The sequence below is a fragment of the Scomber japonicus genome, chromosome 23, assembly GCF_027409825.1.
Source record: "Scomber japonicus isolate fScoJap1 chromosome 23, fScoJap1.pri, whole genome shotgun sequence".
In the NCBI taxonomy this organism is placed as follows: domain Eukaryota; kingdom Metazoa; phylum Chordata; class Actinopteri; order Scombriformes; family Scombridae; genus Scomber; species Scomber japonicus.
This window is the reverse complement of record NC_070600.1, coordinates 20,319,783-20,334,519: the sequence shown is the minus strand read 5'-3', so window position 1 is coordinate 20,334,519 and position 14,737 is coordinate 20,319,783. Positions and strand designations below refer to the sequence as shown.

Sequence of the window (14,737 nt, the reverse complement as noted above, 5' to 3'; positions counted from 1 at the left end):
GTGAATCATTGGAGAATCTGTGATACCTCGGCTTTGTTTGGAGCACCAAGCCTCAAGACTTCAGCATCGCCCCCCATGAGAACGACTGCCGAGGGGGGAAACAGGAAGCGGTGTGCGCGGAAGCTGAAGCACAACAAGCAAACCGAGTGAACGTCTGCTCCACCGACGATAAACTAGACTACCCCAAGTCTGCTTCTGACCTCCTGGAGAGAAATAATAAACTTCTGTGCCTTCATCTTCACAGAGATGCAGCTACACGACGAGCTAGACGGGCTAACCGCTCTCCTCTCTACAGGATTGCTTCATTGTCCGTTAAGAACTGAGGTTGAGGGTCGGCCATCACACCTTTTTATGGTCAAGTTTAAAGGACTTAGTAGTTTTTCATCTCCCATTAAGACAGAATGCTGTTCATGAGCTGACTTCTGGAGTTTTTTTACAACTTACATATAATTTAATGTATCCTCACTGGACTTGTAGATCTCATAGAATATGGTAATAAACTGATAAATGGACTTCTAAAGCTGCACTTCAATAAAATTTATAGTGAGTCATAGTAAATTTTACTCTTTTACACTTCGAGAGTGTTTAAACATCTTAATTAAAGACCAGCGAGGGACCAAAGTCATTTCTCTTTTATGTGAAGGTCAAGGTTCACTACAGTTTTCCAGTCCTTCGACAACGCCCTGAGGGACTTTTTCATTCATAAACATAAAAAAAACATGAACGCTAGATGTGATCATGCACAAAAAGAAAGTTCATCATATCAGAGGTGGTGTTATATTTGAATAAAAACACCAAAATCTGCTTAATTTTCCACCACAGCAGCTGGTTCATTGAGTTACATGTTGTACTATTAGCGAGGCGTTCAAGGACTAACGCTCCTGTTTGTGGTTAGCATGTCGGTGTTGTGACTCTAAACACCTTTAAGGCCGACTGAGAGGACATTAAACACCACTTAAATCCACGTAACGCTAAATCACAAACACACACACAGTTGCTCACATGACGGCTGACCTGACCTGTATCCCTCCGCTCATGAAACACTTTATAATTCACTAAAAATAAACGGATCAGACACTTTTAAACGTATTAAAAAAAAAAAAAAGGTGGAACAACTTTTAGTGGGTCATGAGTTTAATCTGCATCAGTAGATGTGGACTAATAGTCTTTAATGAGGTTCGAATGAGGTCAAGGTCTGCAGGCTAACACATGCAGCACTGAACAGAAGTAGCAGGTTAAAACTACACGGATACTACCATTTTAATAGCAAAAGATATCAAAATATATAATATAAGGTCAAAAAGTTAATTATATATGAGTTAGAGGAGGAATAGTGTGAGAGGGGGAGGAATTTATACTTCTTCCTGCCTCTTTTTGAACACAGTTATTCTTCTTTTGTTCATTTTTCTTTATCTAGTTTTATTCTGAAGTTTGAAATAAATAAATAAATTCAATATAATTCAAATGCAAAAGCTGCAAGCTGCATCTCAGCTGGAGTAGAAAAGTGTGTCAGGAGTGTGAGACACACAAAATGTTAAAACAGAAAACAGATGTAGCAGCAACAGCAGCAGCAGAAGAGGGAAGATATGACTAAAAATGAGAAAAAGGAAAAAAGAGGTTAATCAAACATGACAATTACAAGCAGGTCACCAGATCCTGTGACAGACAAGCAGGAGGAGTTTGGTTTGCAAAGGAAAAATGGAAAATCGCCAACACACACACACACACACACACACACACACACACACACACACACACACACACACACACACACACACACACACACACACACACACACACACACACAGGCCACAAATCTGTCGCTCCGAGCTGAATTTAGTATTACTTAGTATCATCAAGTACTATATTTAGAAATTATGTTCCTGCAGAGCTTCAGTAGGTTTCCTGCAGTGTTTTAATCTGCATCGTTACACTTTTAAAGAAGATTAATCTACACAAGAGGAAAAAAACTGAAGCTCTATTTCACACAGAAAATCTATATTTAATGATTAATTTCATGTTTAAGTCATTTTCTGCTGTTTTGGTTCATCAGAAAATGAGACGCTTCAGGTTCAGGATCTGAAGGACTTCCCACATCTGCAACACAGCTGCTTGGAGGGAAACGCTGGATCACAGCAATAAATTAGATAAAACGTGGAAATATGTGTTTTTATTAGAGCTGCAACGACCAATCAATCATCAGAAAGTTAATAAGGAACCATTTTGATAACCAATTAATCATGTTAGTCATTTTTTTAAGCATAAATGGCAAAAATCAAAAGGTTGCAAGCGTCTCAACTAACAATTATTTCAACTGTCGAGTGATTTGTGGATTATTTTATGGAGTAATTGATTAATTGTTGGTCCATAAAATGTCAGAAAATATCCTCTTTTGTCCATAACACAAAAATATTTAATTTATTATCATAGAACCAGAAGATATTCACATGTGAGAGGCTGAAATCACAGAAATTTGGAGTCAAAATGATTAATCAATTATCAAAATAGGTGGGAATTGATTTAATAGATGAACTAATTGACTATTGTTGCAGCTATAAACTGAATATCTTAACATTTTAGCTTATTACTGACACAAAACAAGCTAATTAAAGACATCCATGTGACCCTTTATGAGACTATGAATGCTATTTTTTACCATATCATACACTTAACGATCCATCACCTAATTGAGAAATGACTGGCTGATTAATTGAGATACTAAAGTAATCATTAGTTGCAGTGCTAGAGTTGACAGTTTTTTGTTGAAACTGAGGGAAAATGTTTCTGACTGGACCAAAAAAAGCATCACAAACTGCCAAAGAAATGATTTAAAATGTCTAAAAGGAACAAATCTATCATCTACTGTTGCTTCTTACAAGTCAAAGTCTGTCTTAAACGAGGGTATTTGATGAAAAGAGTAAATCACGGTTAAAATTTATGCCTCAAATCAGCTCATGGTGTCATTTCTGAGTCCGACTTTAGTCACAGATCCTCTACAGACCCTGTGTGGCCTCGCTGTGCCGAGAGGACAGGATGGAGAGGTGACAACTGGCAGGAAGTGACATACAATAGATTAGAAACCCGGATGAATGGAGGAAAGAGAGGAGAGGTGAGGAGGAGAGGAGGATGGAGGGGTGAGGAGGAGAATAGAGGAGGAGGGAGAGAAGGGGGAGGGGTGAGGAGGAGAGGAGGATGGGGGGGGGGGGGGGATGAACTAACACAGGAAGGAAATCTAGAGAAGGGGAATGTGAGAATGGAGGGATTTGGATTCACGTGTGTCCTTGAGGACAGGAAAGACAACACCGGATTTTAACTAAACTGGCCTTTTAATATCAACAAGAAGTCATTTTAATACAATAAACTGTCAGAATAAAGTTATTTCATTTTAATTAGTTTATAATAATAATTAGTTAGACACTAGTTGACTATGGACTAACTTTACTGCAGCATTATGATTTGATTTAACACATGTTTCCTGCAGCTTATTATATATTATTTACTATTATATTATAATTATATTAAAGGCATATTTGTACCTTAGTTATAAGTATCTGTTTTGCATGTGAAGAGGGTAAAACTACGATAGCACCCTCCTTTCTTTGGACTGTTATATGAGATGAAAATCAAACAAGAGGAGGAAAAAACTGGTAAAAAATGAAGTATGACCTGTTCTTTTGGCTACAGGCTCAAGTTATAAGCTTGAGGTTGTAGAGTTTACTGAGTGTGTGTGTGTGTGTGTGTGTGTGTGTGTCTGTCTGTCTGTCTGTCTGTCTGTCTGTGTGTGTGAGAGAGAAAGAAAGAAAGAGAGAGGGAGGGAGTGAAAGATAAGATCTGTATCTGTAGCAGTCAGTCTGTCTATCAGTTGCCCTTGGAGATAAATAAAAAAACACAAGGTAGTTTTCCCACAGCAGACTGATAAGAGAGTTGAAATCTTTTTACTTCACGGTGTTTAAACTTGTGCTAGTTCTCCCGAAAAAAACTAAAAAAGATCAAATTTGGAGGTAAAGTGGATTAAGAAGAGCAGAAACTGGTCTAACTGGAGAGTTAAAAAAAAAATAAAGAAAGAAAAGTGACTGCCAGTGTGTTTTAAAGAGAAACAAGAGGGCTGCAGGGTGGGGTCAGGTATAACATATCAAACCATTAATCTGCTCTGAGGGGTCAGAGGAGAGGGAGGAGGAGAAGGAGGAGATGCAGCAGGAGGAGGAGGAAGAAGAGGAGGTACAGCAGGAGAAGGTGGAGGAGGAGGAGGAGGAGGAGTGGATGGGTCAGCAGAGAGAGAGACAGAGGAGGAGGTGCAGCAGGAGGAGGAGGAGGAGGAGGAGGAGGAGGTACAGCAGGAGTAGAAGGAGAAGGAGGAGGTGCAGCAGGAGGAGGAGGAAGAGGAGGAGGAGTGCAGCAGGTGGAGGAGGTGCAGGAGGAGGAGGTGGGGTGGATGAACAACAAACAAGCTCTCCTTATCAAACACACTGTAAAAAGTAAGCATGATGTCAGCGTTTTGGCTCCGATCATTCGGAGGGTAAACACAAAGGACGCCACCGCCGTCCTCTTTAAGCCTTTCATTTCATGTTCATATCCTGACTCATTATTAGTCTCTCACAGTCATAAACTCCACATTAGTCACTAGCTGATTCTTTAAAGATTAATTACACACATTAGGAAAAGTCTGACTAAAAGAAATGTGTATAAGATGTTTTTACAGCTCTCAAATGTAAAAATAACGTAAGGGTTGATCTGATCACTGCTGGTTTTGTCTTTGTTTTTTCATATTGTACAGCTTCTGAGGAAACTTCTTCTTCCTCTTGATCAACACGTATGAAGTTCCTCTCTCTCTCTCCCTCTCTCTCTCTCTCTCTCTCTCTCTCTCTCTCTCTCTCTTACTTGTGGATCATTACGACACAGCGTCATTTATTTAATCATAAGCTGATTTATAGGTTGTGAATCCAGCTTCCTGTGTGTGTGTATGACTGTTGGAAAGCACCGGGGAGTGTGAAGGTCCAACACCCTAAAGCTGAATTATTCACTCCTTTTTTTTTTTAAAGTGCTTTATTGAATGGGCAGTAGTGTAAAGAGTGGGAGCTTTTTATACTTTATTCATTCAGATTCTTATCAAATCCCTATTGTGAATCAAATCATACAATTTAACTAAGCTAAAATACCCTTACAGGCAAAAAAAGCTGCATTAAAGCTGCAACAATTAGTCCATAGATCAATAAAGCAACAGAAATAGAAATAGTTAAACAGATATAATTGGATTTTGGACTGCTGATCAGATAAAAAATCATTTTAAAGACATTTAAAGACGTCACCATGACTGATATGAAACATTAAAGGGCGTTTATTATAGACAAAATGTAGTTTGTGGAAGCTCTAGTTGTCATAAAGAGTCATTTGGGGTATATTCTATTATCTTTTTGGTACATATGAATTGGGAAATAAAGAAAAATATAAATATTCTCTATGTTGCCATGCATGAGTTAATTGTTTGCAGCTTTATACGTTAAAAAAAGCGCTGATTTCTTACACCAAGCTGCAAGAAATAATACAGATTTAATCACTTTTAATCATTATTGCACAGGTGTTTATGTATAAAACTGATAGCCACACCTTAAAGTACTAGCACCTGAGATTTAAATGCAACAATATAAAAGTGCTATAACACAAACCTCTGCAGAACTAATGTACGTGCTGCATGGACAGAAGCTGAAGAGGCCCAAACTTCCCTTTAAGAAACCAGTTCTCATTACTGCTGCATATCAACTTATTCACAATCAGGTGACACTGCTGCTGACCTGCTGCTGACCGGCAGCCGGCCTTCGATTACACGAGCACAAACACAACCACTGTCACTGCAAACTGCATCATTGAATAATCCAAAATGTACAGAAAACCACGAGTGAACACAGCAAACACTCACTGCAGAATAAAACCAGGACTGCCAATCACATCACAAGAAAATATATTAAAAATTTATATAAGTATAGTTTTAGGACATTTTTAACTGCAACATTTATGCTTATTTGACGCATTTTTAGATTAAAATGTGTATTAAATGGGTGCAAAATCTACTATAATCTATATATAATGCAGTTAAATGAAATACTACACTATGCATGTAAATCCACAACTTGTTTTGAAGTCTTATCTATCCATTTTTACTCCATTATTATTTTACAACTTGAACTTGACACTCATTGTACTTTACTCCTGGGTGTGTAACTACTGTAGGAGTGCTTTAAATCGATCGACAGGAACGATAAAGCATCAATTTTGATATATTTGTTGTTTTGAGGGATTTTAAGCTACGACTAATGATTATTTTTGAAGTAATTGGTTGTTTTTTAGTCTATAAAATGGCAGGAAGAAGTGAAAAATGTTGATTAATGTTCCCCAAAACCAAAAATGAAACCACTAATGTTGTTGTTTTGTCGTTTCTACCTCTGTTAATGTCACATTTTGGGACTTTGACCATGTTTAACAGACATTTGACATCATAACTGCACATAAATAACAGATTAACTAGAAAACGCTTCATATTGTCCCTTTAAAAATATGATGGCTGCCCAACATCATGTATGAATGATGATGAATAAGCCACAGTAAGCCTACTGTACGGTCTGTGAGCATGATTTGAATTGAAGATGAGCTGATTTGGCTGTCCAGTGTCCAGTGTGTGTGTGTGTGTGTGTGTGTGTGTGTGTGTGTGGTTGGGTGAGATTACCCTCTTGTGTTTTTCCACGAGACGCACAACCCGACTGGTCAGCGTGACATTTCCCGACAGACTCGCCATTCACACACTGAAAAGGTGATTACAGTGGAGAGAGGCGGCGGGGGCGAGAGAGAGTGTGTGTGTCTGTGTGTGTGTGTTTGTCTGTATGTGTGTGTGTGTGTGTGTGTGTGTAGGATATAGAGATAAATCCTCTTTTAGCCGCATTGTTACATCTCATTTCTCTGTTTGACCATCCTGAATCAGCTCATCAGCCGTCAGTCTTTGTGTTCCTCTCTCTCTCTCTCTCACTCTGTCTCTCTCTTATTTAAACTCTTAAACTTTCTCGTAACGACTCCGGCTTGATCAGAAATATCTCCTCTCTCGTGGGAAACACTGTGATTGAAAGTTATGAATGGGCTGGCTTTAAACTGCAGCTACATTTCAGTTTACTCACAAACTAAAACACTACTTTTTTTTGGTTGCACAGACTTTTGAAAGGGGAAAAAAACAGGAAGCAAGTCTAATTGGATGTAATGATGAATTAAACGCTATAATATACACAAGAAAACACTGTTACTCCTATTACTGCTGCTACCTTTGGGATGGCAGTTTATCTCAAAGTTTATCTCAAAATGTATCACTTATAGTATGTTTGCACTGATGGTTTGGCTGATATTAATAATAAATATCACCTTTAAGACAGTTGAAGGTGTCAACAAGTGTATTTATTACTTTTTTTTTAGACTATATAGACTAAAAGTTTACTCAGATAGTCAAAAGCATCATGTTACTTCCAGCTAGTTCACAATGTCTAGAAATGTATAGCAATGTGCATAATTTAGGCAGAATTATAAGACTGGATATATAAAGATGGACGTAGCAAGGTGTGAAGCCCAGAGTTGAAGCTTATAGTTGGAGCCATCTTTCCTATTTGGAGCCAAGACTTTTACTAAAGCTGCAGGAAACATGGACCAACCGGCAAAATGGGGCTAACAGGGCAGGTATAGCTATCAAGTACCATTAAATTTAGTGAAATATTGCAACAATAGTCCAAATCAGTGCGAATCCTGGAGCCTGGGAGTGTTTCAGGTGAGCCAAGCATCAATCAACGCTGTCAATTAACTCCCACATAACAGAAATTAAAGCTACGAAATGCTTATTAAAAAAGGGCCTGAATATGGGAATTGAGACTCAATGAAAAGAGTTCAACAACTTAGTATTTCTAACAGATAAATTGATGTTTTTTTAAAGGCATTTTTTTTTTAAAGGTACTTCTGCACTGGCTTCAACCTCGAGCCGTGGTAGCTGCCACTTCAGTAGAGTAAGCAGCACTCAGCGGTGAACATAAATACACATTGACTCGCACAATAACCTTCTATTTTTCCCGATACAGAACCAGTAATTTCATACAGTCGACACATTTTCCCCAAAAGGGACACGTCCCTTTTTCTAGTTGTAATTACTGTTGGCGTGTGGGGAAACCACCAGACAGCAGCCAACAGCGTCCCCATTTTGGGTCCGGAGCCACAGTTTTAAAAGACACCACAGGTCACAACCTCTGTCTTGCAGCAGTGTATGGGAAACATTGTGCATCCACTCTCCACACACACACACACACTGACACACACACAGTAGCATGAGGGAATGGAGACCTGTGGCATTTTTTGTGGGTAAAGTGAAGGGGGGTCATGCAAGTAACGCATTAAGTGGGCAGAGGAGAAGAATTGCTCGATTCTTGCAGCTGTGTTAGCAATGCTGTGTCTGTCTGATACAGTGTGAGCATATGTGTGTGTGTGTGTGTGTGTGTGTGTGTGGGTGTGCATGGTGTGAATGAATGCATGCATGTGTGACTAGAGGAGCTACTTGAAGACTGTGTAGAGTGGCCGACTGGTATTTTGGTCAAGGAGAGTGATGGAGAGACTGACCTAATTTTGAGTACCAGACATGATAAAGCTGAATGTCTTTGGTTCTTAACTCAATCCAACGCTTAGACTGGACCTAATTCTCTCTCAGTCTGCAGGCAAAGGGCACATTTTAAATCTAGGTTATTTGTGTTTTTAGGGGGTTGTTAAAATTGTGGGGTAAGGAGGGGCCAAATTGGGTCACAAGGCTGCAGTTGTGATAGGCTTATTAAAGTCCCCCTCCAGGCTAATGACCACTCAGACTCAAATCTGTATCATTCAATCTTTTATAATCACGTGCTTCTTAATTTAAAGTCAAAACATGCACAAATAAAATAGCTTTAAACACTTTAAATGCCAGTGTTTGCTCTCAATTCCAATGCCTCTATAACTGAGCAAAGGAACAACAAAAAAAAGGGGCTTTATTATTGTCAAATTTACATATAGGTTAAACCCACCAACAACTGTCAAAATGGGATTAAGCCACAAGCTGGTTGTTATGCAAATATTCGTACAACTTGCTCCTAAAGACGTGCCAAACCCCATTTAAAAATATGCCAATTTAACGCTTGCTTCCTCATTATCAACACATAAGAAAGACAAAACACAATAATACGCAACTTTATAATAAATATATTAATAATAGATAAAATCGGCGTTAAATACAGTATACAAAATCACAACTTTTAAACCACCGTGTTCCTCTTTATAATGGATTTAGTTGGGAGAAGGGCGCAGGAAACAACAGGTGGACCAGCTAGAAAAGTGATGATTTTGTGTGAAATTATATTGTTTTTTAATTCAAGATGAAAGCCGATGTGAAGAATGCATGCTAAAGATTTGCAAATAATGTTAAAAATATTTCTATTTGATCTGCATATTTAGAAATAAGATAGATAATATCGATTTGACGCATTTCTGAATGGAGTACTGAACCGAGCCTCAAGCAGGAATGAGATAACCGGACTTTGAAGCAATTACTCATCCATAAAACAAAACAGGCGTACATGGAAGAAGGAAGTAGGCAAATGTGTCATGTTTACCTTGCTCTCTGCTGTGACTTTGCCTGAGGGTTTTTTGAAGAAAGAAGTCCTTGCTGTGAAAAAGTATTCCTCGGAGTCCTCCTCCAAGCTACTGTAGCCACTGCTCATCGTGCTATTCCACGTCATTTGCAGAGAAACAACTTCTCGGCCACATCCAAAAAAACTTTTCTCCCTTCCCCACCACCACGAAAAAATGAAATTAAAAAAATAAAATAAATGGAGTAATTATCAGCTTCCACACAAGGTTAAAAAAGAAACACTGTATGCACAGTTATAGGGGATGACTTCCTCTTTCAAATCCGCTCAACTGTGTCCCAATCCCCCTCTTCTCCACCTCCTCCTTCTCCTTCCTCTCTCTCTCTCGTGTGTCCTTGCTTTTACTCCACTTCAATGGCCAAAAAGTCATTTAAAAATCTCCATTTTTTAAAGCCAAAATAAAAAACAAGTTGTTATAAAAGGCGTCAATGTATTAACTTTTACTAATGTGGCCGAGAATGAGCCGAAAAACCCCCTAAAACAGACGCTCCGGTTACTTGTTACTCTCCTGTTAACAGTGTGTAAGGTTTGGTTTGACTTGTCTTGTGTGACAGACAGGCTACAGTAAGGCCCCGCCCACTAACCGCAGTCAGCCAATCAGCGGCCTCTCAGATACTACAGCACCGCCCACAACACCACATCCAGCCAATCAGCGCTTTGATTGCCAGTTTAAGTGCAGCTGATAACAGTATATGCTGTAAAAAAAATTAAATTAAATACTATGAATGGTTTATATTTGAATTATCCTTGTTTTTGTATAGATTTGTGTATATTATCTATGCTTTAATGCACAATTCTTACTAACATTCATGCACTTTAGCATTATAGTACCTCCCACTCCCATTTACTGTATGTTAATCCCAGGAATATAATCTCAGGATTTTCTGCATATTGCATATTTATATATTGCATATTTATTCACACAGAGGTTGTTTACTGTATGCTGTATTTTATTTTATTTAGTTGACCACTTTCACCCAATTTCTTTGAAGGGGGATCAATAAAGATACATCTTATCTTATTTTATCTTATCATAAAGCACCCTATACAGTGTCTTCAGTGTGTATTCTCAGCAAATAGTATATCAAAGTTATATTCTTTATGTATGTTGTTGTATTTGAGTTAGTTTATGTATGTATTTTTAATGTATTTTAGCCTTTAATTGTTTCTTTTACCCGCCTCACTGTTTTTGTATTTAGATTTATATGTCAAGTGGCTGCTGTAACCCCATTTATGATCAATTAATTACTCTATATATCTATCTATCTACAGAAGGATGTCCTAAATATGCAGTCAAAAGTTTAGAAACACTAGTACTATATGTGCAGAGTTTGACTTCGCATTCATCTGCTGAAAGGAGAAACTTGAAGTACACACAACTACACAATGGATGGACTGTTTTATGTCTAGCAGTTAAACATATTAGACTAAAAACATTTGCATATTCATAGCTTCTGGGTCTTTCAATGAAAGACTTATTCAATACTTAACATCCTGCCATTTTAATGCCAAGTAGATCACATTGACAACAGAAATTTGCTTTCTCTCAGTAAACTTTCCATTCAGTGAAACATTTCTATTCAAGCATATTTTATGGCTATTTATGGGCCTATTGTGATCTGATCAATAGTAAAATATGAACTGGGCCACTTTCCAGCCTGAATATGTGAATGGTTCTTTTATTAAGTGCTTCCCTCTTCTGTTTTGTCTCATAAACAGCAAAATCATGAATAATACTTAATCAAATCAGACCGGAAACAATGTTATTTTGAAGCATGGATGTTCATTGTAGATTTTTTTCTGAGCTTACAGCCACCTGGAGTTTGCTCAGTCTGGTTTTTTAATGAATGTTTTACTACTTAAAGTAAAAACATGACTTTTAGGTTTATAATATATAACAATATGTTCAGTTTCAGTGTCTCGGATGATTTCAAGGTTGTTAATAATCTGCATGAGAACGAAGCATCCATCAATGCTAAAACACAGAGAGAAGTTTTTTCCCCCTACCACACATTTAGGCAACATAAGAGTGCCCATACCATGACCCCTAAATCCTCTCTCTGTCTCAGGTGTAGCTGAGAAATTCAATCAGATCAATGTCACCCTCAAACATCAGTATACTCAAAGTAAAACTTGTTAAAACACCATCGACAGGACTAAAGTTACCCACATTCCTAAATCAGAAGGTCAGAGGTCGGAAACAGAGCTAAGAGCTAAGAGCTAAAGTGACAACCTCTGAAACCCTCACATGCACTTATTCTTTATAACCCTCCTGTTGTCCTTAGGTCAAGGAAGGAAGGAAGGAAGGAAGGAAGGAAGGAAGGAAGGAAGTATGGAGAGAAGGAAGAGAGGAATGAAGGAAAGGAGTAAGGACGAAAAGAGCAAGGAAGTAAGGAGAGAAGGAAGGGAGGAAGGAAAGAAGAAAGGAAGGAAGGAAAGTAAGGAGGGAGGGACGAAGGAAAGGAGTAAGGAGGGAGGGAAGGAGTAAAGGAGGAAGGAAGGAAGGAAAGAAGGAAGGAAGGAAGGAAGGAAGGAAGGTAGGAAGGCAGGAAGGAAGGAAGGAAGGAAGGAAGGAAGAAAGGAAGGATGGAAGAAAGGAAGGGTGGAAGGAAGTGAGGAAAGAAGTATGGGGAAGAATGAAGGAAAAATTAAAAAAAGAAGGATGAAGGAAGGAAAGAAGGAACAGTCAAAAGAGACGGGGTCAATTTGACCCGGGAGGACGACAGGAGGGATAACAAATAAAGCAAAAAGCAGCGTCTTGCCTCGATCAACAGGCAGCAAACAAAAGCTAACTTTCTAGGTTTCATGCTTTTCCTGCCTCGGCTAGCATCGAGTAAACTAAAACTAAAAAACAGACACCAAAGGCATTTAATAGCTGCTGCTGCTGCTGCACTGACGTATGGCATGTGTGTGTGTTTAATTGCTAAGGAGAACGAACGTGCACTTATCAACGAGTGGAAAAGGCCTCTCACTTGGAAAAGGCACTTTCAGATATTTGTAACATTTCCAGAAGGGCTTCATGGCGGGAGATGATAGCGGGGCTGAGTGTATGTGTGTGTGGTAATGTTTAATTAAAACAAGATGAACAGCCTTTTTTCTTTCTTTCTTTTTAAAATTACCTCCGTGACTGTTTTTATTTGACCAGAGCTGAATCACCCCAGCAGCTAATAATGAGGATATTTATCTTTTGAGTCTATTTTTAAAGTCTAATTATTTGTTTTTTTTTAAATGAGCTCGAGCCCTCAAGGTGTTTGTTAGAGGTAAATTTGTTTTGTCTCCTAGATCAACAAATATTCACTCTGCCTTTAACCTTTCTGTTGCCCTCGAGTCAAGGAAGGAAGGGAGGGAGGAAGGAAGGAAGGAAGAAGGAAGGAAAGGAGGAATTAAGGGAGGTAGAAAGAAGGAAAGGAGGAAGGAAAGGGGGAGAAAGGAAAAGAGGAAGGGAGGAAGAAAGAAGGAAATGAGGAAGGAAGGAAGGAAGGAAGGAAGGAAGGAAGGGAGGAAGGGAGGACAGAAGGCAGGGAGGAAAGAGAGAGAGGAAGGAACCAAAGAGAGAAAGAAGGGAGGGAGGGAGGAAGGAAGGAAGAAAGGAAGGAAGGAAGGATGGAAGGAAGGAAGGAAGGAAGGAAGGAAGGAAGGAAGGAAGGAAGGAGGAAGGGAGGACAGAAGGAAGGAAGGAAAGAGAGAGAGGAAGGAACCAAAGAGAGAAGGAAGGAAGGAAGGAAGGACCGACAGATGGAATGAAGGAAGGAAGGAAGGAAGGAAGGAAGGAAGGAAGGGAGGAAGGGAGGAAAGAAGTAACAGTCAAAACAGACAGGAAGGTTAATTCACTAGACAAACCTAAAGAGAAGTCTTTAGGTGGAGAGAAGAAGCTCATACTGACAGCAGAGAGCATCCATCAATAACACATATAAAAATAACTCCCGGCTCACTGAAAGCAAATGTTGCTACGACTACAACATCGTGCATATCAAGTCAATAAATCTGTCCGTCTGATATGTGTTTTTTCAGTCATGCCAATGTTTGTTCAGGACAATGGAGAGGCTCAGAATAAAACGAGCCAAACCCAAATCAGACGTCTGGATGCAGTGTGATGTGGTTTGGTTTTAACAGAAGGTTCAGTTATGCTGCAGAGACGCATCCAGGGAGTTAACCTTTTACACATAAAGACGCTACGGGCCTTTTGTACAGTAGGGAGGAATACTCACTAATAAAATGATTGAATTATTTTGATTTTGATGGCCGCTATATTGATATTTTTGGATTTAAGATTATTATGTCTGATATCTTGAGTTCACATTCAGCATATTTCATTTTAAATGGTTTCCTGTAGAGACGTTTAGTCTCTGCAGGAAGGAAGGAAGGATGGAGGAAAGAAGGAAGGAAGGTAGGAGGGAGGAAGGAAAGAAAGGAAGGAAGGAAGAAAGGAAGGAAAGGAGGAAAGGAAAGAAGGAGGGAAGGATGGATGGAGGAAAGAAGGAAGGAAGGAAGGAAGGAAGGAAGGTAGGAGGGAGGGAGGAAACGAAGGAAGAAAAGGAGGAAAGGAAAGAAGAAAGGGAAGAAGGAAAGGAAGGAAGGAAGGAAAGTAGGTAGGAGGGAGGAAAGAAAGGAAGAAACATAGGAAAAGAGGAAAGGAAAGAAGGAAGGGAGGAAAGAAGGAAGGAAGGAAGGAAGGTAGGAGGGAGGGAGGAAAGAAGGAAGGAGGTAGGGAGTAAGGAAAGAAAGAAGGAAGGAAGGAAGAAAAGAAGGAACAGTCAAAACAGACGGGTCAATTTGACCCTGGAGGACGACAGGAAGGTTAAAGAAAAAAAATACATTTCAGTCATTAAATATCAAACATTAAACCCAATCAGCAAAATTCTGCATTAAAAAGGAGAAACTGATTCTTCGAAAGCATTTTATGAATTATTAAAGACCTTTTAGACGATAGCTGAACTTTTACTCACATTAATAATCAACTAAACTTACTTTGAATTACACTGCTGCTTATTTTTCTACAGCGATACCCAGCGAGGCCTTTACTGCAACGTGTTTCTAATTTGGTTTAATAT

At 38.9% G+C, this 14,737-nt stretch overlaps 1 protein-coding gene across 1 annotated transcript in view; it reads right to left on the bottom strand.

Annotated features, from left to right (window-relative positions):
• rassf3 (Ras association domain family member 3) overlaps positions 1–10,167 on the bottom strand; it is a 38,521-nt gene extending 28,354 nt beyond the window's left edge. Inside the window, exon 1 of the mRNA XM_053314170.1 lies at positions 9,651–10,167. Coding sequence (XP_053170145.1) covers positions 9,651–9,776 — 126 coding nt within the window. The 5' untranslated portion in view covers positions 9,777–10,167. The remainder of the gene's footprint in view (positions 1–9,650) is intronic.
• Positions 10,168–14,737: the final 4,570 nt, after the last annotated feature.